The sequence below is a fragment of the Dermacentor andersoni genome, chromosome 8 (genome assembly GCF_023375885.2).
Source record: "Dermacentor andersoni chromosome 8, qqDerAnde1_hic_scaffold, whole genome shotgun sequence".
Taxonomy (NCBI): Eukaryota; Metazoa; Arthropoda; class Arachnida; order Ixodida; family Ixodidae; genus Dermacentor; species Dermacentor andersoni.
The window spans coordinates 149,698,839-149,726,354 of record NC_092821.1 but is presented as its reverse complement, the minus strand read 5'-3'; the positions used below and the strand labels follow the sequence as shown (position 1 = coordinate 149,726,354).

Here is a 27,516-nt window from a genome sequence, read left to right as displayed (position 1 = left end):
CGCAAGTTCTGTTTTTCGGTTTCGCGGCGGAAGCCTACAAGACAACGTGTGATTCTCGTTTGTTTATAGTCTGTCCTCTAGTGTTTCTACCAGTCTGGTCATAATGGAATGTATTTTTTTAACGCTTTGACCAGTGGTGTTTCCCTAGCGAAGGGCCCTTTTACATGTGTCTATGATAGACATGTCCTTGAGGAGCTTCTTTTTGTTTTTTGAAACTTGTTATCTCTTCTCTGCAACCGTTTGATTACCCTTTTTGTTGAGCTCTGTTCCATACAGCAGCCATTAATTCTCGGAAAGCTTGTTTGCAAACCGGCTCTGATAATGTTGAGAGGTTCTTCGTGCAGTTTTTTTATCTATAGTTTATTTATACATACGTACGTATGTATGTATGTATGTATGTATGTACGTATGTATGTATGTATGTATGTATGTATGTATGTATGTATGTATGTATGTATGTATGTATGTACGTACGCGTGCGTGCGTGGATGCCAACTCTGGACAGATTCGACCAAGATTCCTGCAGCTTTCGGAAGATTCGCAACCCCGGATGCTACGCACCTCTCCGTGTACGTTTCGCGCGGAGAGAACAAGAACCCAGGATCGTAATTCTAACTTACCTGGGCCTCGGTGTTCTCTGCGGCGCTATGTGGGTGTCGTGACGTCAGTGTACGCTTCGAAATGAGCTTTGCTGCTGCACGCGGCGCGAGGTTGCCGCTGTTTTCGATGTGCCTACGCGAAGACCGAAGGACAGCCTCGAGGAATCGCAGCTGTGCACGCTATATATATATATATATATATATATATATATATATATATATATATATACTGGTTGCGATAAAGGGGACAACGTATGGCCTTCATCATCTCTTTTCGTTGCGTAATGGCGCCTACGTTGTCCCCTTTATCGCAACCAGTATATATATATATATATATATATATATATATATATATATATATATATATATATATATATATATATATATATATACTGGTTGCGATAAAGGGGACAACGTATAGCCTCCTTCATTTCTTTTCGTTGCGTAATGGCGCCTCCTCCTCTGTCTTAGACACCCCATGTGTCGGTCTGCAAGACGAGCACGTGCGAAAATGAGCACTTGTATGTCTGCTGATAAGGGAGGCAAAAGGAAAAAAACAAAAGGCATCGGAGACACTTCCTGCAAAAAAAAAAGAAAGAAGGCTATATGTGCGTCGTGTCGCGTTTTCTTCTTAACTGATATCCACACGAGAACGTTCCAACGGTGCGCGCAGCAGGCCTCCTTGAGTGCATCGAACTTGTGCGCTATCTTATTGCAGCGACGTTATATAGACTTACTTTTGATAGACATGACGGTGTCTATCACATATGACATGACACATGTGCTGCCGCTCACGTACATTTTCGCGGGGAAAAAAATGAAGAAAAAATGAAACTATAAGTTCTGTCCTTAGGCTGTGGGCGGTCGACCTCTCTGCCTGTCCTGTAAATAATATATCTCTCTGCGCTGTGAGATGACAGTTGTGCGGTTCAGAGGACGACCTGCGCGCGTACGCACTTCATACACGCCAGCTGTCACGCTGCGTAGTCGTTGACTCTTGCATCACGTGCTGCTATAGCGGTGGTGCTTCCGTGAAAGAAGCCGTTGATTTGTTTCCCATGAAGTGGCAGCGGTGGGCGGCCCCCCGTTTGGAAGGAGGCGGAACGCGATAATGCCCGTGTACGCGGATGTAAGTGCACTGTACAGAGATGCAAGTGCTCTGTGCGCAGACTTAAATGCACCGTATACGCTGATTTAATGGCCCCCAGTTCGTCTGAGTTAATCCGGGGCGTCTGAGTTAATCCGGAGCCCTCCGAGGTGGCGTCCGTCGTAGCCCGAACGGTGCAGCTCCTAAATGTTTTAGGCGTGTTTCTTTTATGCGGAACTCACGAAAAGAAAAAAAGGCTGATATCTAGGCCCCTGTCGTTTTGGCTACTTGCTGATTTAATGGCCCCAGTTCGTCTGAGTTAATCCGGGGCGTCTTAGTTAATCCGGAGCCCTCCGAGGTGGCGTCCGTCGTAGCCCGAACGGTGCAGCTCCTAAATGTTTTAGGTGTGTTTCTTTTTATGCGGAACTCACGAAAAGAAAAAAGGCTGATATCTAGGCCCCTGTCGTTTTGGCTACTTGCTGATTTAATGGCCCCAGTTCGTCTGAGTTAATCCGGGGCGTCTGAGTTAATCCGGAGCCCTCCGGGGTGGCGTCCGTCGTAGCCCGAACGGTGCAGCTCCTAAATGTTTTAGGTGTGTTTCTTTTTATGCGGAACTCACGAAAAGAAAAAAGGCTGATATCTAGGCCCCTGTCGTTTTGGCTACTTGCTGATTTAATGGCCCCAGTTCGTCTGAGTTAATCCGGGGCGTCTGAGTTAATCCGGAGCCCTCCGGGGTGGCGTCCGTCGTAGCCCGAACGGTGCAGCTCCTAAATGTTTTAGGTGTGTTTCTTTTTATGCGGAACTCACGAAAAGAAAAAAAGGCTGATATCTAGGCCCCTGTCGTTTTGGCTACTTGCTGATTTAATGGTCCCAGTTCGTCTGAGTTAATCCGGGGCGTCTTAGTTAATCCGGAGCCCTCCGAGGTGGCGTCCGTCGTAGCCCGAACGGTGGAGCTCCTAAATGTTTTAGGTGTGTTTCTTTTTATGCGGAACTCACGAAAAGAAAAAAGGCCGATATCTAGGCCCCGGTCGTTTTGGCTACTTGCTGATTTAATGGCCCCAGTTCGTCTGAGTTAATCCGGGGCGTCTGAGTTTATCCGGAGCCCTCCGAGGTGGCGTCCGTCGTAGCCCGAACGGTGCAGCTCCTAAATGTTTTAGGTGTGTTTCTTTTTATGCGGAACTCACGAAAAGAAAGAAGGCTGATATCTAGGCCCCTGTCGTTTTGGCTACTTGCTGATTTAATGGCTCCAGTTCGTCTGAGTTAATCCGGGGCGTCTTAGTTAATCCGGAGCCCTCCGAGGTGGCGTCCGTCGTAGCCCGAACGGTGCAGCTCCTAAATGTTTTAGGTGTGTTTCTTTTTATGCGGAACTCACGAAAAGAAAAAAGGCTGATATCTAGGCCCCTGTCGTTTTGGCTACTTGCTGATTTAATGGCCCCAGTTCGTCTGAGTTAATCCGGGGCGTCTGAGTTAATCCGGAGCCCTCCGGGGCTGGCGTCCGTCGTAGCCCGAACGGTGCAGCTCCTAAATGTTTTAGGTGTGTTTCTTTTTATGCGGAACTCACGAAAAGAAAAAAGGCTGATATCTAGGCCCCTGTCGTTTTGGCTACTTGCTGATTTAATGGCCCCAGTTCGTCTGAGTTAATCCGGGGCGTCTGAGTTTATCCGGAGCCCTCCGAGGTGGCGTCCGTCGTAGCCCGAACGGTGCAGCTCCTAAATGTTTTAGGTGTGTTTCTTTTTATGCGGAACTCACGAAAAGAAAAAAGGCTGATATCTAGGCCCCTGTCGTTTTGGCTACTTGCTGATTTAATGGCCCCAGTTCGTCTGAGTTAATCCGGGGCGTCTGAGTTTATCCGGAGCCCTCCGAAGTGGCGTCCGTCGTAGCCCGAACGGTGCAGCTCCTAAATGTTTTAGGTGTGTTTCTTTTTATGCGGAACTCACGAAAAGAAAAAATGCTGATATCTAGGCCCCTGTCGTTTTGGCTACTTGCTGATTTAATGGCCCCAGTTCGTCTGAGTTAATCCGGGGCGTCTGAGTTAATCCGGAGCCCTCCGGGGTGGCGTCCGTCGTAGCCCGAACAGTGCAGCTCCTAAATGTTTTAGGTGTGTTTCTTTTTATGCGGAACTCACGAAAAGAAAAAAGGCTGATATCTAGGCCCCTGTCGTTTTGGCTACTTGCTGATTTAATGGCCCCAGTTCGTCTGAGTTAATCCGGGGCGTCTGAGTTTATCCGGAGCCCTCCGAGGTGGCGTCCGTCGTAGCCCGAATGGTGCAGCTCCTAAATGTTTTAGGTGTGTTTCTTTTTATGCGGAACTCACGAAAAGAAAAAAGGCTGATATCTAGGCCCCTGTCGTTTTGGCTACTTGCTGATTTAATGGCCCCAGTTCGTCTGAGTTAATCCGGGGCGTCTGAGTTTATCCGGAGCCCTCCGAAGTGGCGTCCGTCGTAGCCCGAACGGTGCAGCTCCTAAATGTTTTAGGTGTGTTTCTTTTTATGCGGAACTCACGAAAAGAAAAAATGCTGATATCTAGGCCCCTGTCGTTTTGGCTACTTGCTGATTTAATGGCCCCAGTTCGTCTGAGTTAATCCGGGGCGTCTGAGTTAATCCGGAGCCCTCCGGGGTGGCGTCCGTCGTAGCCCGAACAGTGCAGCTCCTAAATGTTTTAGGTGTGTTTCTTTTTATGCGGAACTCACGAATTAAAAAGAGACTGATATCTAGGCCCCTGTCGTATTGGCTACTTATCTAAGCGTACAATAAAAGAGAAAAATATTTTGACGGCAATTTCACTGATTAACTAAAATGTGATTTTAGAATCAACGCATTAACCACTAACTTTAGGGCACGTGATGTAGTAGCCAAACTGAAGTGGCGATGAGTTGTAAAGTCGTCCTGAACAGAAATTCCAAGACTAGCGGAACTTTCGAGATGTTGATTTCCGAAATGTGCTAAAGAAAATATGACTCGGTGTTCTAGTTAATACTGTTCGGAACTGTTACATGCACGCTTTTGGGGGCGGTGAAAGAGAGAGAACGCCGCTATATTTCGTAGCACGTTTCAAGGTCTCATACCTCGAAAGTGGCGGTATTATAAGGGAGCGTTTTGTTCCAGCCTAGCTCGTGCTGCCACCACGAGGGTCAAGCTGTGCAGCTGATGATGATATATACAGGTAAAGGAGATGTACAATGGATGATGATATGCAGAGCAGATGAAGATAAAGGTCAAGCGTGTGTTGCGCTCACGCTACATATAGTCGTAGGATTTATGCTAAGCAGACATGGCCTCACTACTCGGCATAGATTTCGCAATTACATGTGCCTTCAATTCAGCAAATTGAAAGCTAATTAGCTCATTTCGGTTAACTAGAGTAACTATCGTTGAAAGCTCTTTATTTTGTTTGCTGCTAATCTCCACCTATCCACGTATAGCCTGTTCGCGAAAAGGAAACGAACACTAGTGAAGGTGTGCCGAATAAGAAAACACCTGGTAGACAGTCATAGATTTAAGTGCGTATCCTACAAGTTCAATACGGGCTCCGGCGGCTACCAGCCACCCGCAGCACACAAGACATAACGTGGCAGACAGCCGCGAGGTCGACGCTTAAAATGTCGAGAAGCCAACCACTGTCGGCTCTGAATTTGAGGGAGGGTTGGCACGCACTTGCCCGGGGCCGGGGAGGTTGAGGAGGAAGGGTGAGGGTGAGGGGGGGGGGGGGGGGGCGAGAGGGCACTTGGCATGCGGCGCCTTCACACGTCGTGAGGTTTATAGCGCGTGAAAAGACAAGGATGAAAGGAAGACGTGACACACACAGGCGCTAACTTGCAACTGTGTGTTTCACCAACCAGCCCAAATCACTGCATTACGCTCACACAGAAATTTCGGGGAGGGTGAGTACCTGTACCCTCACCCCCACGCATCCCTGTCTGCGACACTGGGAGTTGGGTCTTGGGACGATTGATGTCGGCTACGCAGTGGAGCTTGAACCTTACGCCTGGCTGCGCTGGAGCTGGCTTCTCGTTTGTACGATAAACATTTCTCACTGTCCCTATACCCACCCGGGGGGAGGGGAGGAATAACGAGGAAATAAGAATTGTTGGCGACATCAAAAGGCTGTGTCGTGTCTCCTTCTGTCCATTCGAAGGGACTCCTCTACAACGGAACATACTCGCCGTGGTTGCTCAGTGGCTATGGTGTTGGGCTACTGAGCACGAGGTCGCGGGATCGAATCCCCGCCACGGCGGCCGCATTCCGATGAGAGCTAAATGCGAAAACACCCGTGTACTTAGATTTAGGTGCACGTTAAAGAACCCCAGGTGTTCGAACTTTCCGGAGCGCTGCACTACGGCGTGCCTCATAATCGGAAAGTGGTTTTGCCACGTAAAACCCCATAATTTTTAATTTTACAACGGAACATGCGCATCATTCAGCAATGCGAAATTGCTCGTCGTCGTTTGCGATGACGCGATGAAAAACTGCTTATTGATCAACCTTATACACAGGCGAATAATATAATGAAAGAAATAGGCAACACACACTTTCTTTATTGGTATACACCTCCTCGTTTGTGCGAGAAAAAAGAATTTAAAGAAGTGAAAAGCTGTTTTTCATGGCTGCTCGTTCAGCTACACAAAACAAAAACGATGTCAAAACCAAGAAAAAGAAAAAAGAAAGTTCAGCCAGTGGCCCACACCTGTACGCTGCCGCCACGTCACCAATGCGCGACATGGGACATCAGTCTTTGCAGTCAGTCAATGCGCAGCGCGCTAGCAGACCCAATAGACACTCGATGCTATCACGACTGCTTCCCGCAGGAACCGGTATTCCTTATGTCCTTGAAAAAAAAGAACGAAAACTGTGGTCTTTCCTTGGCCGCCAAAAAACAAACCCTGACAGTAGTGCACGAATCGCTTGGCCTCCTCTGCCAGTTCGCCGACACACAGCCTCAGGCTATGGCTCATACGTGTCTTCTACACGCGTAGCACACGCAGTGGCTGCAGGGTGAACCAACTTGCCCAACCAGCTTCCAACCAACAAGCCCAGTCAGCTTATTAAGCGAGGAGTCACCACATGATCGATGAGGTCTCGTGGTGTCGGTTGACAACCGCATTACCTCGTGGTCTTGGGACGACAACCTTCAGGCCGACGTCGGCGTCGTTTGATGGCGGCAAGCTGACAGCCGTTTTTTCGGTTGGCGACCGGTCGGGATGCCATCCCCCGCCGCGTAGTCGACTGTTCTTCGGTGGACAGCCCGGCGCTAACGTCGCCGTGTACGGGCCGCGATTCGTCGACTTCAGCGCCGACACCCACGAACGCCTGGCTTTGCGGTAGCGTAGAAGCGCAGAAGCACCAGGCTCAGAACGAACATCGACGTTAGGTAAGGGAGGACCACACCCGTGAAAGTGGCGGCAGCGGGGCGACACCTTCTTCTTCCTCGGTGCGGGAAGCAGCCGCTGTGGTAGCACGAGAGGATGACCGTGGGCACAAGGCAAGAAAGCGCTCGGGCTGCGTTGCGAGTGTAATGGTTGTACCTGTTCGTCGGTCGACAAGGCAGGTGCAGCGCGTAGAGAGGGCAGAGCCACAGGGTCGTTCGCCATGCGTTGCGAGTGTAATGGACGTCCCGTTTCAGCGGTCGACGTGGAAGGTGCTTGGCACGGAGGGGGCAGCACCACGGGGTCGTTCGCATTTGGGAGCTGCTGGACAACGGTCGTCACCGACGGCGGCCACCGGGAGAGGTACACGCCCCCGCCGGAATCGTTTTTCGGTATTCCTGCGGTGGGGAGGAGGAGATGGGAATGGGTGTCAGGGTTTTTAACGTATCAGATCAACACCTGTGACGATAGTGGTTTGGTGGGGGTTGGTGGTCTCCGCTTTTGTTCGGACGACATATACAGGTTTCTTCAGCCCACGCCGATCACCCTCTGGAACGCACTCGCCACGGTGGGGAATCAGTGCACTCTTTCTTATACTTTTCAATGAATGAGAAGGATGCTTTTAGATGCTCCAACTCGCCCCTATACCCTGTGTCACCTACTGCGTGCAGTAGAGCAAAAGTATCGGCCAACCAGTACAGAGAGCCAGGAGGTGGGCTCCCCCATTGTCCGCCACTGATGGCCCTGTGCACGGAACCGACTGAACGGGAGCTTCGCGGAAGGATCAGTGGCGCACAATGGGCGAGCCCTCTTGCTCCTTTCACTAGCACACGCTGCAGGCTCTCGTCACAATATGGCTGACTCGAGCCCTACATGGCCTTCGCTGCAGGGGCGTAGCCAGACATGTTTTTCGTGGGGCGCGGTGGGCGTGGGGGGGTAGTTGCACACAAGTGACCCGGAATGGTCTACTCCCCTCATCCCCCTCACCTGGCTACGCCACCGCAGTGCAAAGAATAAGGGGGAGCCTACATCATGTTTATCAGGCTATCTATTTCGACTGCGGGACGAACGTCTCTCCCAGCGATCTCAATTATGCGCCGATCTTGACGCCAACTGACTTGCAGACCGTCGCTTACTTTCCCTTCGCATTACGTGTGTCCCGCCCAACTCCGTTTTGTTCTCTTAATGTCAAATAGAATATCCGTAACCTCCGCTCGCTCTCCAACACACACCGTTGTCTTCCCGTCTCCTATAACGTTACGCCTAGCATTTTTCGTCGTGCTGAGACAGAGCCTGTACATATACATATAACCTCCCATTCTTTTTGAAGAAGGCTCAAGCGCGTCGCGTTTACCCTATATACGCACCTGCACGGTGGCAGGATTGGTCGGCTAGCGGGACGGTCTCCATGGGGGGCAGCGGCTGCCTGGTCCTCCTTCGGGTCTCGGAGGAGGACACTCTGGGGCCCCCGAGGGGTCGCGGAGACGACGCGTTGCGCGTCGTCGTCTCCTCAGAGCGCGGGGTCTTCGGCGGCTCTTCGGGGGGACCTCGGACGTCCACCGAAGACGACGGGCAACTCGGGGCTGGCCCGCGGGCGGTTCGGGATCCGCCGAGGCTTCTTTCTTCTTTGTTGTTCTTCTTCTTCTTCGTCGTCGATTCGAGCCGCTTCCTGTCGCGCGCTCGGCTGCTTCTCGCGCGAAACCCGGCCGTTTGCGAGCTGCAGCTGTGTTCTATTAGAATAAGCTGTTGACTGAATCGTCGTGGGTTTTACTCGCTTTAATTTATTAATCGAAATTACAGTTATCTAAATTTATTCGCATAACACATGTAAAGTCTGCCTGCCGGCCTTTTGACCAAACCCCGTGAGGGGATATGTGCCAGACGTTAAGGTATCATCATCACCACCGCGTAATGTTATTTATTCAACTGATCCCGTTGTCTCTCTCTCTCTCTCTCTCTCTCTCTCTATATATATATATATATATATATATATATATATATACATGCATGCTTCGACAACTCCTAGAGGAATTCCTGCGTAAGTTTTTAATGCGTTCTCTATATTGCTTTAGGGGGAAAAGTATGGAACCTTTCGCGAAAGAAAGAGAGAGAAGGGAACAAGGAAAGGCAGGGAGGTTAACCAGACTGAGTCCAGTTTGCTACCCTACACGTGGAGAGGTGATTGGGGAGTGAAAGAGAGAGAGAGAGAGAGAAAACATGAGTCTGTACCGCACTTTCACATGCACTAAGTGAGGTGTAGGATCTCTATAGTCGGGCACCCAAGTCTGTTGCCTTCAGGTAGTGAAGAAGCGCTCGATCTGCTTTCTGGGCTAATGAACTGTGAGGCCAGGCTCCCGAGATATTTGCTTCTGCAAATGGTCAAATCATCCAATCTGTTCAAGGCACACTGGATAATCAGTCTGAAGTTATAGTTATCAAAGAGAGAACAGTGGCACAGAATATGGTTGATGGTCTCTTCACATTTGCACTTAGCGCACATTGAATATCGTGCTTCATAGGACGCGAAAGGAAAGATAACAGGACGGCAAGGTCTACAGTCTGTTCGAAGATTTAGGGGCCGTACTTGTAAAGCTTTTCATTCGTAAGCGTTATTTGACATTGGCTGGCCATCTTTGCTAATATATCAATAATCAGGGTTGACAAGAATTCAAACTGTGGCGTAAGAGCCTTTGTGAATGCGGGCCTATAGATAGGCCGAATTCAGAAAGTGTTTTGCTCGTGAGCGCTGTATGCATCTCATTCGCCGTCTACCATCACCATCGTCTCAAACCTGCTTTTACAAACACTTCTAGCGTATTCTTTCTTTCTTTTGTGACTACGGGCCCCGGTTTCTTTCTGTCAGTTCACCAGCTGAAGCTGGTCAATCGTAAAAGCAACGTACGTTGCTCTTACCCCATTGTCACGAAAAAATAAGTTTTCCGTTTTCATTGTCAGCACCCTGGGAGTGTCTCGTACGTTAACTGTGTCCTTCGTTCACACAGGTGTGAAAGTAGCGGCCTTCTCACGATGCGGTTGTCGTGGGGTACATGTCACCTAAGATGTCTTAATTCTTCGCTGCTCTACGAACATCGCATATAGTATCATACAGCGTAAGAAGCAGTAAGAGCCAAGAAAGGAACATCACAGGTGACAGTTTGGCACGAATAACAGATTTGACGGTGACATTCTTTATTACGTCAGAACTGTGATGGCTGGTAGAACCAACCTGGGGACCCCGAGCGGTGGCTGGGGGGGGGGGGTCTCGCTGCAGAACACGAAGATCGGGGGTTCGCTATCCAATTGCAATTTCGATAGGAGTGGAATGCAAGAGCGGCCGCGCGTGCATCGAACCTTTAAGTGCACACTAAAAAACAATAAATAAACGCTAGTATTTCATTAGTCATTTACATCCCATTATTTAATTAAATGTTACCATCCAGCTTCTTAAGTGTTGTTCGAATTGTCAAGCTGCCAATTGGGCATTTGTAGAGAATCAATTCGAATGGTTTTTTTCCCGCTATAGCGTATACCACAACGTTATCTACTTTGGAACGTCAAACTGAATCCCGATCGACCAACCAATCAAACTCCGCAGAGAAGGGGAATTTTGAAAGGGGAGTCGGCATTCTTTCCTAGAAAATCCAGGGCATCCGCGCATTCACGAGGGACCTGTTTATGGCTCTGACATTCGTATGTGTTCGGGAACACCGCGACTTTGAAGACTTTTTGCCACTGCGACAATTATACGACTGTATGGCGTATATGATGTTTTCGCGCTGATAACGTGCCACACGACCACGACTGGACCTGGACGCGACCTGGACGCGACCTGGACGCGACCTGGACGCGACCTGGACGCGGCGTGGGCGTGACATGACACGACGTGGACTCAACACGGACACGTGGACACGACATGGACACGTGCGCCTGTTTTACGTGTCCACGTGCCCATCGCGTGTCACCTTAGCGTCGCAATCGTACACAGTCATGCCGTACCAACTATATAAGCTTCGTTCGAAGTAGTTCTGAGCTGCGCGAACGTTCAAAGGTGCGCCTCGCCGAGGGTGCGCATACGCGCGCGCGCGATTATGTGACGCCCGCGTGTACGCACGTCTTGAGTTGTTTGAGACCACGTGGTTACACGCGTCTATGCACCGGCAGACCGGCACAGTTCCTCGATGACGTAACGCATCTTGACCAGAGCCGCGTCCACGTCGTCCGCGCTGACGCCGTTGTAGAGGACGGCGCGGGCCTTGTTCAGGCCGATGGGAATCATCTTCACCGTGACGGCCTGCTGGAGGTCATCGTACTCCCGTTGCGTAACCTGAAAGAGGGGCAAAAAGAAAAAAAAAAACATCAAAAAGCAAAACCACGTACTGCGAAATGTTGCGTCTCGGCAGTGTTGTGGAAGAGTTCAGTCATCGTATCAATAAAGTCAAGCGATATATATGCGCGAGTCCACAGGAAGACCTCCGGGGCGTGAGTTTAAACGATCAACCGTGGTCGAAAAAAGGGATTGTCGCTGGAGCGAATGCTTCGGCAAGGGGGGGGGGGGGGGGGGAGGACCTTCGCCAGGGCAGCTAACGGCTCCTGACGATGCCAGGTCCCCTTGTCGAAGCGTTGGCTGCAAGGCCATTCCTTGTCCGACCATCGTTAATCGCATCATTGTTATATTAATCCATAAATGAAGAAGGGGGCAGGCAGATGGAGTAGCACACTGTGGTATAAAGGTTATTCTAAACACGGATGAGGTGCCTCAGAAACACTGGCCAACGTTTCGATAGGAGCACCTGTCTTAGCCGAAGGCGTCTTTGATCTATCTTCCGTCCGTGACGGAGATAGGTCCTCCTGTCGAAACGTTGGCCAGCCTGTCTGAGGCACCTCATCCCTGTTTATGATAACCTTTATACCGCATCGTTGTTATAGTAGCCATTTAGCCCGAGCGAACGATTGAAGAGTCGGAAAAGTTGCTGGCCACATCCTCGTGCGAGTGATGTACATTACCTTCAGTCCTTTCCCGAGAATAACCGAGAAAGTGACTGCGTAAAATATTCGTCCGGGATTTATAAGGTCAGATGCATGCGGAGCCGTACACACACACACACACACACACACACGCACACGCACACGCACACACACACACACACACACGCACACGCACACGCACACACACACGCACACGCACACGCACACGCACACACACACGCACACACACACACACACAATATATATATGGAAATTGCTTCAAGCGCAATCTTATATACCGCCAGCCTTGGCGAAGACCTTCACTGATTTGGCCTTTATAAACCGTCATGTATAACCGTCGTTATAAACAGGCGACGAAAAAGCAGCCGTGACGGTGTCTTTCGAATACCACGCGTTGACGAGGAAAATGCAGCATGCACAGCAACAGCACGCCAAACGATGCTACGCGATGCTACACTTTCACCTGTGTGTTCATGAGCCTCGAAAACGGTTTTCGTTTTGACGACAAAATGCATGAGGGGACAGTTAGTTTCTGCGACCACCTACGGCCAGTTGCTTTTTTCATCCACTTTCATTTCCAATAATTTATCAATTGTTTAATTCAGTTAATGAGTATAAGTAATTTCCCCTATGCTGTCCTGGGTGTCCTTGTCGGCTTCTTATGTGACTCATAAAAATACAGCAACGCGGCTTTCATTCTCCTCGTTCAAATACGTATATATATATATATATATATATATATATATATATATTTCATATGACTGTACACCAGGTAATATTTCTCTATCTGTGAGAACAACAAAGAAAACGCGATGTGTACCTTTCTGAAAAAGCCCCAAACGATTTTCTCTACAACCACCTGATTTACATATTGAGCAATTAGAGCACTAATTAAAAAAACCTACATACTTTTTAACGAAATATTGGATGTGGGCGACCAAAAAGATTGCTGGAAGTCTCTCAAAAAGACGCTGAAGAACATGCACTCGGCCTTAAGAATCATCCCGTTCTTTTTTTATTGTTTGCTGCGGTTCCCGTGACTCTACAGAACGACACTCCTGACTTGTGTATGCAGGACACGAGAATTCATTCCGCAGGGCGTTGGAACTCGCGGCATTCCGCAAAAACACCTTTAAGCATCCCGTTAGTCAGCATGGCGGTCGCAGGCAACGTATAGCCCCGTTTACTTTTGACAAAGACTCGCATTTTTCCAATAGAGAGAGATATTGTAACCTTGTTGAGGCGCTCGCAGAAGGTGAGGGGCGACAGACGGCTCGTGTCTCGAAATTCGTAAACGACCATATTCGTCTGCACCGTCTCCAGGTCCAAGCCGATGTAGGGGTTGCCCTGCAGACTGACGCCTGCAAAGAACCAGATCGTGCAGAAGTGCAACTCATACACCTCGGTTAAAGAGAGAGGGATATGTAAAGATCGTGCAGAAGTACAACTCATACTCCTCGGTTAAAGAGAGAGAGAGGTATAAAGATTGTGCAGAAGTACAACTCATGCTTCTTGGTTAAAGAGAGAGAGAGAGAGATAAAGATCGTGCAGAAGTACAACTCATACTCCTCGGTTAAAGAGAGAGAGAGAGAGAGGTATAAAGATTGTGCAGAAGTACAACTCATACTTCTTGGTCAAAGAGAGAGAGATAAAGATCGTGCAGAAGTACAACTCATACTCCTCGGTTAAAGAGAGAGAGAAATAAAGGTTGTGCAGAAGTACAACTCATACTCCTTGGTTAGAGAGAGAGAAAGATCGTGCAGAAGTACAACTCATACTCCTCGGTTAAAGAGAGAGAGAGAACTAGAAGACAGGAAAGACAGGGAGGTTAACCAGACGCACGTCCGGTTTGATACCCTGCGCTGGGGGAAGGGAGTATGGGGATGAAGAGAGAGAGGAGGGAGAGAGAGAGCAGTTAGCGCACAGTTGAATGTTCGCACCGAGTACCCCTCGGTTAAAACAGGCTTCGGTCAAATAGGCCTCGTGTATAACACACATTCCCCTGCTGCTTGGTCATATGTGGTTGTTGGGTCGAAGTTGAGGCACCTTAGCCTCTTTTTCTTTTCTTTTTGGACGGGTTATTTAGACGGCAGGCTGTCATTCCTTTTGGAGAAGTATCTGTTTTGCGCGTGGCATGTATGGCTATGCTCGTTTCTATAAATGTCGGAATTTAACTTATTAATCGTCAGTAATAATTTAAAATATATTGACTTTTTGTTGAAGCAAAGCGAAGTTGCCTCCGAGCCAAGTTTGTTCGCAAATCGACCCCATCCAATAAGACGCAGTATTGACTTTTGATATTGACTTTTTGTTGAAGCAAAGCGAAGTTGCCTCCGAGCCAAGTTTGTTCGCAAATCGACCCCATCCAATAAGACGCAGTAATTGGTCACGTACAGTCGTGGGTTCCAAATTCGCTTGGTCGGGTGACATTGGTGACGAAGAGGTTGCGGTCACCGCGGTCACTTTTGTAGGAATCGTTACTGATCCGAACGATGGCCGACACTATCAGCAGGACAGATGCACGTAGTTTAATTGCATAGTATTACACCTCGTCGTACGTCAGCCCCGATAGTCGCGCGACACCGTGCTTACACGTGGACAAGAAAGAAGGAAGGAAGGAAGGAAAGAGAAAGAGAGAATGAAGGAAGGAAAGAAACAGAGAGAGAGAAATAATGAAATAAAGAAAAAGAACTAGAAAGAGAGAGAGAAAAAGAAAGAATAAAAGAAGGAAGGAAGGAAACAGAAAGAGAAAGAAATAATGAAAGAAAGAAAAATAATAAAAGAAAGAAGGGAGGAGGGAAGGAAAGAAAGAAAGAAAGAGAAAGGAAGGAAGGAAAGAAACAGAGAAAAAGAAAGAGAAGGAAAAAGGAAATAAAAAAAGAAAGAAAAAGAACGAATGAAAGAAAGAAAGAAAATATCCTTCGATCGAGTCGGGGACAACCGCAGACGTTCCTGAATGCGACAGCAGCGCTTCTAGCGGCGTCCAGTTCTCTGCTGTCAGAGCGCCTCCCATAAAAAAAAGTGCACCGTCTTTGTCTCCATATACTTCGAGAACGCCATAGTACTCAGAGCTGTTCAATCGTACGAGGTGCGAAACACTCTACAGGCAGCGGGTTTCGACACCTGAACGCAGCAAGCGTACGAGGCGGGTCTGCTGACTGTTGGTCGGGTAACTTACGTGTAACAAAACTAACTAGAAAAGTATACTTTTTTTACCACAACGAAAGTTCTCGGCACGAAGTAAGCAAAGTCAAATAAACAGTATTTACAATCAGCACCTTCCTTCTTAGTTTTTGTTTTTCGCTCATACAGTACAACTTCGTTATATGGTGAAGTTGTCACAACCGGGAAAAATCTTCGCTATATCAGTTGCCTTGCTGTAATAGTAGTTCATCATCTTGCCTTTCTGTAATTATGTACGACATTTTTTTTTCTAAGTACAGTGGGCTGATTCTTGTTCAAAAGAGAGAAATTTTTCTGTTTACTAAAACATAAATTCACAGGCTCCTATCATTACATGTATGGGTGCCGTCTTGTTAGTATAAAAGTGTGGTGACCCCTTTGATAAGATTTCGAGGTACTCGGTACACACACGAATTGTAGCTAATGAGACGGTGTGCTCAGGTCACGGTGAGTGTGATCATTGTTTACTCCGTCATCGTCAGGAAGCCATAGTTTTTCGTGCCCTTATTTTAATTATTCGTATTTTTCGTGGGCGCGTGTACAAGCGTGTATATTCTTTTACATATTCGTTCCTTCGCTATAGCCGCTAATTCACTATATGCGGGTTCACTACTGTAACGAGGTATTACTGTATTTTCCATTTGAAGCATTGAGTTTCGTACTAAAATGATAGCGGAGGGAAGTACGGCATTCGCGTCTGCGCGCTTTGCCGATACAGCGCTTCTACTAGCATGGCAATGGTGGTAAAGCGCACTTTAATGACGGATATAGTACACAGATATAGTACATATAGTCCAGGCATGGTTTTGCCTAAAAGCTTTGGCCCTTTTGCTTCGAGCGACCCTCTGGTTTCTCGCTCTAACTGCGTATTGCTATCTCAAGTTTGCTGCATGCCAAGGGTTGGCCTTGTTCACCCTCTAATTTCTAGCATCGCACTGTTTTCAGAACGTTGCAAATGAAAAAGAATCCTTTGAAGTACCTAAAAATCATGGTAATCTTTGGCGGGTGTCATCACCCAAAGCCCCGTTCAGATGTATATAGCGACATGCACAGTCAGTGTCTATATTCATTTAGGCAGTCGAAGTTACATAACAGAGCGAAGCAGTTGTCAATGTTTAACGCTTCACTGCTCTGAAGAAGTGTTGTACGGCAAGCACGCAATACGGCTGAACCACAAGGAACAATAGGTGGCGTCCAAATCTACGCTCCCGCGACGGCTCCCTCTGAGTAACAGAAACTAATCTCGAAGGCTATGCTTCAGCGGACAGCACATGCGGCAAGTGGTTGCAGAAGCCAGAAACGCGTCATGGCCGCCATTCTTTTGGCACATACTATAAAAGAAGGTGCATTTTGTTTTCTTCAACGAAGCCATGCCAAATCGTAGGGTAATCCATGTATTATCCAGAATTTCCGCGGTGGTCAAACGCCTACTGCGCTAAGTTTCCCTTCACTAGTCAGGAAACCCTGTGATTTCAAGCACTCTTTATCAGGCATTAGGTTACCATGAGTTTCACCTTGCCGCACACAGATGGCGCGTCAGTCGGTTAACCTGACTTTTTTTTTTCTTTTTTCATTGTTTAACCTAGGTAGGACATTATGCAGTATAATAGCAAGAGCTTGGGGGCTCAACCCACCACCCCGTTCCAAAGGGGACGCTCATAACATTTATCCATCCATCCATCCTGACTCACACTGAAATGTTTACGCTAAAACATGCCCAGAGGTTGACAGGGAAGGGAGCCTTGGAGATGGTGTGATGTTGGACAACTGTGACAGTTAGGTACGGCCAAGAAATGTCCGGCTGGGCCCTCAACGTTGGGACCGATATATAGCGTCTTACCCCTGGCGAGCCTCTGCGCGTTGTCGTGGTCCTCGTGCACTCTGGCCACCATGGTCCGGAGCGCGACGAGGCCCGCCGCGGCCACGATGCCCGCCTGGCGCATGCCTCCGCCCAGACACTTGCGCACTCGGGACACCCTGCACGTCACAATCACTCGATTACTTGGAGCGACCGCTCGTTACAACGAATTCGCTTTATTCGAAATATCTCTTCATTCGAAGCTTTCCTGGTCCCGACCGCGCAGTTCGCGCTTTCTCTTTGGAACAGATTATCGGAACTGCCGTGACGCCGGATACCGCGACAATGCCTTTATTTGGGCGCGTTGGTTAATCTCGACAGTGTTCATACGTAAGACCGCTAAAGAAGAGGATGAAAAGAACACATACGACAGGACGGTGCCCTGGACAAAGCTAAACCTAATCAAGAGCGTCCAAGAAGACCCTGACGATCCTGCAGATCCTGCAGAGACCAATAAATGTTTTGATGATGATGATAAAGGACGGTCCTGTCGAATGTGTTCGTTTTGTTGTCGTTTTTAGCGCTGTTATTTATGAGCACTGTCACATACCGCTTGGTACGAAGTTCGAAGCGCCTTCGAGCTTCATATCAACCTTGAGAGGTAATGAACGCTCCGAAGATCACTCCGCCGCCTAGCAGCAGCTCTTTCGAACAGTATCACGTGATGAACACTGACAGGCGAGACAGGCGGCCATGGGTGTCAGCCGAATTTCGCTGTTGGGTCGCAGGTATCGAGTGCGCCTTTGTTTCGATGTACGTTTTACGAGGTCTCGCACGTGTGATGAGCGCCCCCGTCCTGCGTTACAATAGCTCCTTTAGAGACTTCCCGCTTTTAACGACAGATCGCTTAAACCGAAGTATATTTACTGTTCCGATGAAATCGTTACAGCGAGGGTTCTGCCGCACATATTGTATCGCTCAGGACAACATTCATTTGGGCTAGATGGTGCATACTTGAATTAGGAAGGAACAGCGCCAACTAAGACGATCACGAGAGGGATGTACGCGCATGCATGCGTACATCGTAGACCATAAGTAAGAAATAAGACAATATTTCTCCCTCCCTCTTCTGCGCTGTACTACTGCCGACAGACGAGAACAACGGAAGTAAACCGGCAACTGCTTGCGTGTTAGTAATGTTTAGCCTTTATTTGACTCCGTTTTCGACAGACCTCGTGCTATCCCATGGCGTACCCTTAGGCAAAGTTACACCCTTTGGGATGCATCTTTGCCACACGACAATAATCGCCATCTGCCTCACTTGCGTTTCCTTTCTTGGAAACGCCGCGCCCGCTACTTTCCTGTCAGGAATGCTGTGCCATGCTGATAACACGCATGCCGTTCGTTACCGGGAAGTATCGGGCTCGCCGCGTTAAAGAAAGGACATGCGGACAAGACAGATGGCGATTGTTGTTGTGGGCAAAAGGGTGTAATTTTGCTTAGGAGTGTACACTGCGAAAACACTTTGCACCCTTTCGAGCACATATTTGTCCTACAGCAATAATCTTCATCTGTCTTGCTTGCGTCTCCTTTGTTGGAAACTGCGCTCGCTACTTTCCTGCCAAAAAAAAAAATGCTATGTCACGCTGATGACGTGCAAGCCGTTTGTGACCTGGAAGTGCTGCAGGGCGCCCGTAATGTTACAGAAAGGAAAGCCACGCGAGATGAGATACCGATTATTGCTGTGGGACAAAAAATACGCCCCAAAGGGTGTGTACTGTTCTACAGAGTGTGCCCATTGACGCCAAGCAGGCAGGTTGAATGAGGGTGAAAGTATTCCATTACGAGAGTACAAAGATGTTATTAAAATGGTGTTGGATACAAAAAACATTATAAAAAGCAATTAATACATCGAAAAAAGTTTCCACGACTACCTTCCTTAGCAGAGTTTTTGGAGTGCCCAACCACTCGAAAACAGACATATTGCACACTAAGAAATATTTGCCTCCTTTGGGGCTTACTTTGGCCCTAAACAAGAACCATCGTCTATCTTCGGCATGCATGTATGAGCGTGATCTAGCGTTGCTCACAGAAAAGTATCAACCGCAGGGCGTTAAATAAATGAAATGTATACGCATGATCGATAGCGGTTATCGTTTGGGGCCCCCGAGCATAAAAAAAAAAAATATTAAAGAGTGTATACGTAGCGTGCGTTCGTAGAGTGGGTGGCCGTACCCAGCCACCTCGAGAGCGACCCTACAAAAGCGTGAGAAATCACTGCCGGCCCAGCTCAGCTGCACAAGTCGTTCAAGGTGCATGCTGCACGCGCGAAGTAGGCATTCGGAACACGTGTTACATTTTCAGTACTTCGTGGTCTACAAACAACGAAGTGTGTATCGGTGCCACGACTTACTTGTATATGAAGTCCTTAGACCCGGCCACCAAGGACCCTATGGGGCACGAGAGTCCCTGGAGAAACAAGAACCAACCGGTCACCGGCGCTGCCCTGTGAGTCATGATACTCGAAAGAAAAGAGCTGCCAACCTAGGGAATGACCAAGTGGACAACGAGCCAACGCGATTAGTTATTGTTCTCGTGTCTTCATTATTACTTCACGGGGTGTGAACCTATGTTTAGTGTGAAATGTCGTTTTCTCAAATGGTTTTGTTGAGCTGTACTGAGAACTTTATTCTATGCGAATTCATACAGTATGACTGTCGTGCGGTTGGCATATGACACACACACACACACATTATATATATATATATATATATATATGTATATATATATATATATATATAAAGTGGACTTGTCTTCTTCAAATGTAAGCAGGAGCCAACGTTTCGACAAGTGGGCTTGTCTTCTTCAAGGCCTTGAAGAAGTCAAGTCCACTTGTGGAAACTTTGGTTCCTGCTTTCACCTTGTTCTCGTTTGCTCACCGTCTCAGAGCTATATAATACTTGCTGCTGTTCGAACTCAGTTTGGGCGAGAGCATCCGCGCTGCAAGCCTGACTACCAAACAGAAACAAAAACGGGCGAAAGAGCCAGAGGACGGTGTTCGCTTTAAAATTACGCGCGTGTGGCTTTCTTTATTTCGCACGGAAGCGTTTTCGAGTGGGCGCTTATTTGCTGGGGGACGTCTAATAAAACGGCAAGCCGTGCGCGCGCGTAATCCCTCGTGCGCTGGTTGCGTCGCATCTATAATTGTATAAAAGCAGCCACGTTCTCGTGTATCGCGACACGCGTTGGTTGTGCATACGCACGCACCTTCGAGATGCACATCATGACGGAGTCGCAGCCCCTGAGGAGATCCTTGACCGGCAGGTCCAGGTACGCCGCCGCGTTGGTGATCCTCGCGCCGTCCATGTGCAGCGGTATCTTGTGGCTCTTCGCGAACCGGGAGGCCTGCGCACGAAGGGTACCTTTAAAGGGACACTAAATCAAAACAATAAATCAGTTTAGACTAACGAAGCATTGTTTAAGAACCCTGCAGGTAGTCATTTCAAAATAACAGTTTGATTATTAGATGAGAAAATGAAGGTCCAAGTATCAGTATTTGAATCTCTCTGTTTGGAGCCAACGGTTATCAATGCGTTTGCGCTCTTAGGGTACTTCACGCTCTTTCCGGGGACTGTATGTTTGTTTGTACCTAGCAGTTTTTTTCCCCTACGTGGGTTACTGGGTTTGGTTCATGGTCGAACCGGCAGCGCATCGGCTGGCTCTGCTTAAGTAACAGGGTTCGAAACCAACCGCCGGACTAACTGGGGTAGCCGAGTGTATGGCAATGTGTACGTATGTGCCGCTCTTCGACGAACCTCTCTCACGTCGACGTGGGTCAACTGTGCATATGCGGGACTGGGTATAGGTACTGCTGTGCGAAGAAACTCTCTGACGCCGACTTGGAGTACTCGGTAGGTGCCACTTGGTCTACGCTCGTCTTCGACGAACCTCTTCGAGGCCGACTCGGGCCCACGTTTGCACGCGTTGAATAAAGCGACAGTGTGCTGCTAAAAGTATTACGTCCGGTCAGCGTGTTCCGTGCGCGTACGCCGTAGGCGCTTGGAAGGAATGTGTGGCGGTGAGAGGTCACGTGACCGTCTCACCGTGACCTGCAGTAAAGTTTCTTCACTCGCTCACTCGGAGGTCGTCGCGTGACACAAGCGACCCAATCCTCGCGGCGCGCGGAAAGCAAATGTGTGATATACTCTGAAAAAAAAAATGTTCCACTGACTCTACGTTTTTGCAAAGCAAGAAAGAAAAAGAAGACTCGCAATAAAATTCCACGGTTGACCCCATCCCTTGAGCACCTGTTCCACGTAGTCGACGGGGAGCACGGTGCCCCCGCAGAAGTTGTGCGTGTTCTCGAGGCACAGCAGTGCAGTCTTGGGGCAGGGTATGTTGCGGTACCTGACGCGAGACTCCAGGTCTTCGATGAGCAGCCGGCCGTCCTTCTGCGTCGGCACCGCCCAACTGTGCACCGAGGCCACCTGCGTTGAGCAGTTGGAGCGGTTCAGTGCGCTGCACAGTTGGAGAGCGTTTTCATCATCATAATCATCATCATCATCACCATCATCAGCCTGGTTACGCCCACTGCAGGGCAAAGGCCTCTCCCATACTTCTCCAACAACCCCGGTCATGTACTAATTGTGGCCATGTCGTCCCTGCAAACTTCTTAATCTCATCCGCCCACCTAACTTTCTGCCACCCCCTGCTACGCTTCCATTCTCTTGGAATCCAGTCCGTAACCCTTAATGACCATCGGTTATCTTCCCTCCTCATTACATGTCCTGCCCATATGCCCATTTCTTTTTCTTTATTTCATTTTCTTGATTTCATTTTCTTGATTTCATTTTCGGAGAGCGTTTTAGCGAGCGACAACTGGCAGAGGCGTAGCCAGAATTTTTTTTTTTTTCCGAAGAGGTTGAGGGGAGGAGGGCTGGGGAGGAGGCGTACTAATGCAGAAATTTCGAGGGAGGAGAGGAGGGGGAGGAGGGCAGGGGCACGTGCCCGGTGTGCTTCCCCTTGACTACGCCAACGCACAGCTGCAACTTATCACGCAGTCGGCTTTGTGTACGTCTACATCTGTGCAGCACCTTGCATAGAGCCTATACGCAACCCTGTGCTGCAGTCAGGCGGATGCTGGGCCACCGATGCCTTTGCTTTGCACTGCATCTGCACTGACGCCAAGGAGGAAGACCAGCGAGTTTCCTACGAATTGCTATCGCATTGAAACGCCGGCAAACCATACACTACATACAGCGTGGGGCACTCTATCGTGTATTGACTATGGGTGTCAATAATATCGATAGTTTTTCGAAACCGATAATGTAAAGATTATCGATGGTGTAAGTATTGATAGTATTACGATACTTCGCCATGAAACTATCGATATAGAGTGCACAGAAACATAACATTAGATAGCAGTGATGTCGATAGTGTTGCAGTAAGCTATTAACAGTGCGATCGATAGTTTTACCATTCTTGGCTAGTGATGTAAGACATTTTCCCCGAAAACTGACCATCCGCAAGCTCGTACAACTCGGAACAGGGAAACGATCGTTCAGTTCATGTTGCGGTGCTTACGTGCGCTCCATCGCGTAATTTTACATTATCGATATAGCACCGTCCATATAGTGTGCTCGATAGTAGGATACTATCGACAGGTATTGCACCATCGATAGTTCGATAATGACAAACTATTGATAGTGTAAACAGTACCATTGATAGTTTTGAATAACCAGTGTTCGTGTGCACGTTAGGCAGACTTTTTAATCCGCTTGCTCAAGTTCCGGCTACAGTAGAGGCACCCCAGCCGATTGTGAACGGCATTGTCGCTGACCGAGGTCACTCCGCCTGCCAGCTTCATCATATGACGCTAGTTCTTGAAGAGCACTTACCTGCGCCGTTCCTCCCTGCTCGCAGAGGAAGATGTGGGACGCGTCGCCCACCAGCACCTCCTCTCCCCTCATGTCGCAGTGGGCCATCACTGCGGAAATCGGCAAGGATAAGAGATCTCAGAGATAAGCACGCGTTTTAGACTTGAGCGACTGTATAATGCGTCAGCATTTTTTTTATCGACTCTCTCTCTCTAGTTTCCACGACTGCCGACACGGCGCCTCGTCCACTCGCACCAATCTACCAGCTCTGATTCGGCACTCCTCACGTGACCCTTGACGTCACACCACTCCCGTTCACTCTTCAAACGGGCCGACATTTTGAATTCTGGATTCGCTGCCCGAGTGGTGTAATAAATGCGAAAGCATTAGAAAACGAAAATAAATAAATAAATAAATAAATAAATAAATAAATAAATAAATAAATCGGTTAACCTCTCCGAGCCTCTTGTCGCGATTTCGCGACACTGAATCTAATGTTCACAAGTCTAAACGAGACGCGTAGGCGAGACAAATCCTGATTTTGACGTCATCACTGGACAGCCAGCAAAAACGCGTCAGGGTGTCGCCGTCTCTGACTCAAAGGAGTAAAACAAAAAACAAGAATGTTTCGCGCACGGAGCTTCCAAAGGGGTTGAACACTCCAATATACTCGGGTGGCTGCGTCCACTCAGGCGCATAAATTGAAGTCGCTATCTCTGCAGTGCCGACTGTTCACCAAGTCTGAGTTTATTCAGTGCCAAAACATGCGAATACAAAGGCATTGTATTGTACATTGTACAAAGCCATATAGATGCCCGTTTCAGCTTTCTTTAAACGAGTCTACAAATATCATCCGGAATAGCAAATGGTATGATAGTAATTTGGATGCTCTTATCCCGTACCTGGTAAACAAATATCTCTAACCGCAATTCCATTTTTTTTTTTCCTTCGAGGAAGAAACTGTCACGCTATAAGAGGTCAAAGAACAGACTGGAAAGCGTCGGCCCTCTGCGAAGAGAGATGGATGGAACGATGGTTTACGAGATATTTCCGTCTCACCTGACGCCAGGTTTCCCATGGTCCCCGTGGGCACGAACAGAGCGGACTCCTTTCCCATGAACTCGGCCACCACCCGTTCGAGCTCTGCAAAACACAAAGAAAGGATTGTGCAGAGAAAGAGAGAGAGAGAACGCAACGTATTGGAAGGAAAAGCTGGTATAGGCTGTCGCGGGTCCTTAGTCCAGGGACTGGCTTGGAACGTTTTTCTGGATGCCGCTGATGAAGACCACAACGTTTGGTCTTGGTATCAGGCAGTTGTGGCCAGCCACTTGGCAGTGAGTTCAGAGGTGAGGGATACGTTGGAGCCCTATATTATGGGTGTAGTGTGGGGAACCAAGTGCCGTGACATGTGAGAATTATTTGGGGGTATAGTCGGTGCACTGTGTCGGCACAGTTGTGGGCCTTGCGTGAGGACATAGGCGAGTTGGAAGGCGCACATGTACAGGCTGGAGTACATGAGCGGGTTGTTGGTTTTGATGCTTGGCGGATGCGTGCTTGTTCTTGGCACATGAGAGGAGGAGTGAAGTGGCTATTTCTCGCGTAATCGAACTATCCGTAGCTCGCACCCCTTCTTTTCTTCATTGTGCATATTTGTTTTTCATGGGAAGGTCGGAGAGGCGGCGGGTGAGGGAGGAGCTGCGCCATCGCTGTTCGTTCTTTCGCGAGGTCTCGTCTACCGTTGATGCATATGCATTAGCGTACTCACGAGTACTGCCGGGTTCAGTGTAAAAGGGAACGGCTGTTTGGAATTCCAGAAACGATAAAAGTGTTAACAGCGCTATTCTGAGACGATGGGAAATGAATTTTCCTTTTTTTTTTCGATTCCATAGCAATTACACGGACACTCCAGGCGCATTTCTGCCGTCGCCGTGTTGTTCCATATGAAGTCCATATGCAATAACATCGCGGTCGCGCGCCGTACGCTGTAGGTGCGAGTGGTCAGCCGCAGTGGTCAGCCGCAAGGGTCAGCCGCAAGCGTGCAAGGGTCAGCAACGAAGCGCGCCGTCTTTCATCGCGCGCAAGGTAGCAGGGAGCCTTCTACTGCGGCGGTGGCTGCGAATGGCGTGGCCGCGCAGGCCCTATCTCAAAGCGATCTCTGGTGAGCACAGAGTGTAGGCGCGCCCAGGGCTGATGGCTTCGTGTGCGCTGTGCTCTTGCCACTTCGGTCGCATTGAAGCGAGAGGCAGCGGGAAGGAAAATTCGCTCGCTGCTGCTCCCGCGCTTCCTTACGCTACCGTTTTGACAGCGAGTGTCCACGGTCACCGAGTGATATGTGTTCATGTTTGCCTCTGCGCATGTGGCACAATGCTTGTTAATTTAGTTGCTAAGCGAATGTTCACAAACCAGTAGCGCTTCTCTCAGTGCTAATCAGCTGGGGCGCGACCTTATACCAGTTCGGAAACCGAACCGTTACAAGATCGCGCCCGTGAGCTCGCCTTTGAATCACCCGCGTAAACAGCCGCAACCGAAACGCGAAAACGACAACCGCGCCGCGCACGTTGCAATGCCTTTAGTCGCGCGCAGCGTTCTTCGTACCGCAGAACATAGGCGCTCAGTAAAGTTTAGGAACTTGATGCTACAGAACACTGACATTGGTACGCGAGTCTGTTGTTAGGGCCGCTTTCCGAGCGAGGCAAGCAGACGACGCTGTAGGGCTGGCCGCGCGCATGCGCAACATAGCGGTATGTGTCTGGCGCTCACGCCACAACTCGCGCCGTCTGCTCTCGTACGCTCTCGCTACGGGCGTTCACTGTACTCTCGCTGCTCGGAACGCGGTTTGGAGATCGTGTTAACCGTGCTGCACCATATGGCTGCACGTGCATACCGTTGACGGTGGGATCCTCCTTGAAGACGTCGTCGCCGACTTCGGCGTCCCTCATGGCTTGCCGCATCTCGGGCGTCGGCTTGGTCAGCGTGTCCGATCGAAGGTCCACTACGCGCGGGTTGTCCATGGCCGCTGTAAACGTCCACAGGTTTCGTAGAGAGTACAGCACAAACGCTGCACGGCTCTCGTCGCCACGTCCTGTTTGCTAGCGGTCCCAGCAGCGCGTTTTGTTGAGAGCGCAAGCAATGCGCTGGCGGTTGGTGCGAACGCGAACAAATTTACGTGTGACTGTAGATCGACCGCTCAGACAGCTGCGACACAGCGCGGCGACCGAGGAGTGATCTCGGAAACGACTGTTTCGAGCCGTTACCGTGGCATGGCGCCACATGCCGGTGCGGCGGTCTGGCGGGAAATTCGAACAGTAGTGAATGCGTTGATGGTTACGGATGTTGCTATAACTGAAAACGATACAATTGATTACCGCCGCTTCTGTTATGACAGAGAGTCAGGACATGCTTCAGTGGGCATTGCACCAGAATCATTGCTGCTTATCTTTCATCTGACTGTGAGATGTTGGCAAGTCGTCTTTTGTGCTTGCACCACGCCAACGATGCCTCGCCCGAGAACCAACGCGTTCAAGCGTCGCAATTTTACGTAACCCCATTGAAAAATTGAATCAAGCGCCAACTCGCCGTAATAAACTAACGTATTTCCTGCAGTTAGTTATGCACGTCTGGAAGTGCTTCTGGTGATTAACAGTAGATGAACGCGGAGAGCAACGGAGCCAACGTTTCAGCAAGGGGACTTGTGTTAATTCGTCACAGCGAATGTGGTTCAGAATGTGTTTTCAGGGGATGCGTATGTGTCGGCCAGTTACTTTCAATGATGCGTCTTTGGTAATCAAGCTCTAAGCTACACATGCGACGTTCTAGAAGTCTATATAAAGCCAACAGACAACGAAGCCAAGGAAAACAGTGGGGAATCAAGCTGTAGTTTAAATTGAAAAGTAGAAAATAAAGAAAGGGAAATGAAAGTGGGCGAAAAGATGACGAGTCGCCAGTGGGAGCTGAATCCACAACCTCCGCATTACGCGTGCGTTGCACCAGCGATTGTGCTACGGCGACGGCTATCAAACCGTCCACCAACTTGGGTATTTATGTTTACTAGGTCTAGCCCTAGGAGTGTTAGCCAGCGCCACCCAGAGCCAAGGTGGGCGGATGTGGAACATCCTTATCTTTTCATTTCCCTTTTTTATTATTTTCTGCATTTCAATTTCAACTACAGCTAATTTCTCTGATGATTTCCTTAGCTTCATCGTCTGTTCTCTCTGCATGGTCACGATTAACGAAATCGAGCCCTACGGGTTCCCCTTCTTCCCTCGCTTCTTCTAGAAGTCTGTATTACCTATCGCTAATCGGGCTGTAAGCGGCAAATGCAACTTTCTAGAAGTCTTTATTATACCTCGTCTCGCTCACAAGCACGGAAGAAGGAAACTAAGGAGAGGCCCTGACGTCACTCTTTGTGAAGCTTAAGTGAAGCCGGAAGTTGGCGTTGCTCATGGCGTTGCTCCGCCTATCGGGCCAGCTCTCCTCTCTTGTTTACATTTCTCGCGAAACCACACCGCGCTGCGCGCAACCGTGCTGCTCGGGCCCGAGTGCTGCGCAGCAATACTAAGCAATCGTTAGCACGTTAGCATGATTCCGCGAAAAAGGGCAAAATTACCCGCGGAGCTCTAGGCCAA

General features: G+C 49.0%; 3 protein-coding genes across 4 annotated transcripts in view; 1 reads left to right on the top strand and 2 right to left on the bottom strand.

Annotated features, from left to right (window-relative positions):
- The window catches only part of LOC126528993 (protein argonaute-2-like), a 76,009-nt gene that overhangs the window by 45,437 nt on the left and 3,056 nt on the right, over positions 1-27,516 (top strand). The gene's annotated exons all lie outside the window — the stretch shown is intronic.
- Positions 6,201-8,940, bottom strand: LOC126529003 (uncharacterized). Its single transcript, XM_055069550.2, has 3 exons — positions 8,416-8,940; positions 7,208-7,446; positions 6,201-7,129 (listed from the first exon to the last, which is right to left on the bottom strand). The coding sequence occupies exons 1-3, from the start codon at positions 8,456-8,458 to the stop codon at positions 6,740-6,742; spliced, it is 672 nt and encodes a 223-aa protein (XP_054925525.2). The 5' UTR covers positions 8,459-8,940; the 3' UTR covers positions 6,201-6,739.
- Positions 10,214-26,112, bottom strand: LOC126529002 (uncharacterized). 2 transcript variants are annotated; one of them, XR_011896184.1, is made up of 10 exons: positions 25,776-26,112; positions 23,951-24,034; positions 22,913-23,001; positions 21,323-21,502; positions 20,283-20,420; positions 19,429-19,484; positions 17,058-17,194; positions 13,268-13,395; positions 10,900-11,372; positions 10,214-10,866 (listed from the first exon to the last, which is right to left on the bottom strand). XR_011896184.1 is itself a non-coding variant. In XM_050176608.3 (9 exons), exons 1-9 carry the CDS (start codon positions 25,900-25,902, stop codon positions 11,196-11,198), a joined length of 1,116 nt encoding a protein of 371 aa, XP_050032565.2. In that variant the 5' UTR covers positions 25,903-26,112; the 3' UTR covers positions 10,214-11,195. The 2 variants fall into 2 exon arrangements, 1 of the variants encoding a protein (XP_050032565.2); XM_050176608.3 differs by having other exon boundaries at positions 10,214-11,372.

Bases quoted from the DNA above. Each gene is read 5' to 3' on its own strand.
- LOC126529002 (XM_050176608.3), bottom strand. From the start codon at position 25,902: ATGGACAACCCGCGCGTAGTGGACCTTCGATCGGACACGCTGACCAAG. The intron at 21,503-22,912 runs GTAAGTGCTCTT...TGCTCAACGCAG, and splicing joins AGCAGGGAGGAACGGCGCAG to GTGGCCTCGGTGCACAGTTG. The intron at 17,195-19,428 runs GTAAGTCGTGGC...TGTGACGTGCAG, and splicing joins TCTAAGGACTTCATATACAA to GGTGTCCCGAGTGCGCAAGT.
- LOC126529003 (XM_055069550.2), bottom strand. From the start codon at position 8,458: ATGGAGACCGTCCCGCTAGCCGACCAATCCTGCCACCGTGCAG. The intron at 7,447-8,415 runs GTGCGTATATAG...TCCCCACCGCAG, and splicing joins CCAATCCTGCCACCGTGCAG to GAATACCGAAAAACGATTCC. The intron at 7,130-7,207 runs GTACAACCATTA...GTGCTACCACAG, and splicing joins CCTTGTCGACCGACGAACAG to CGGCTGCTTCCCGCACCGAG.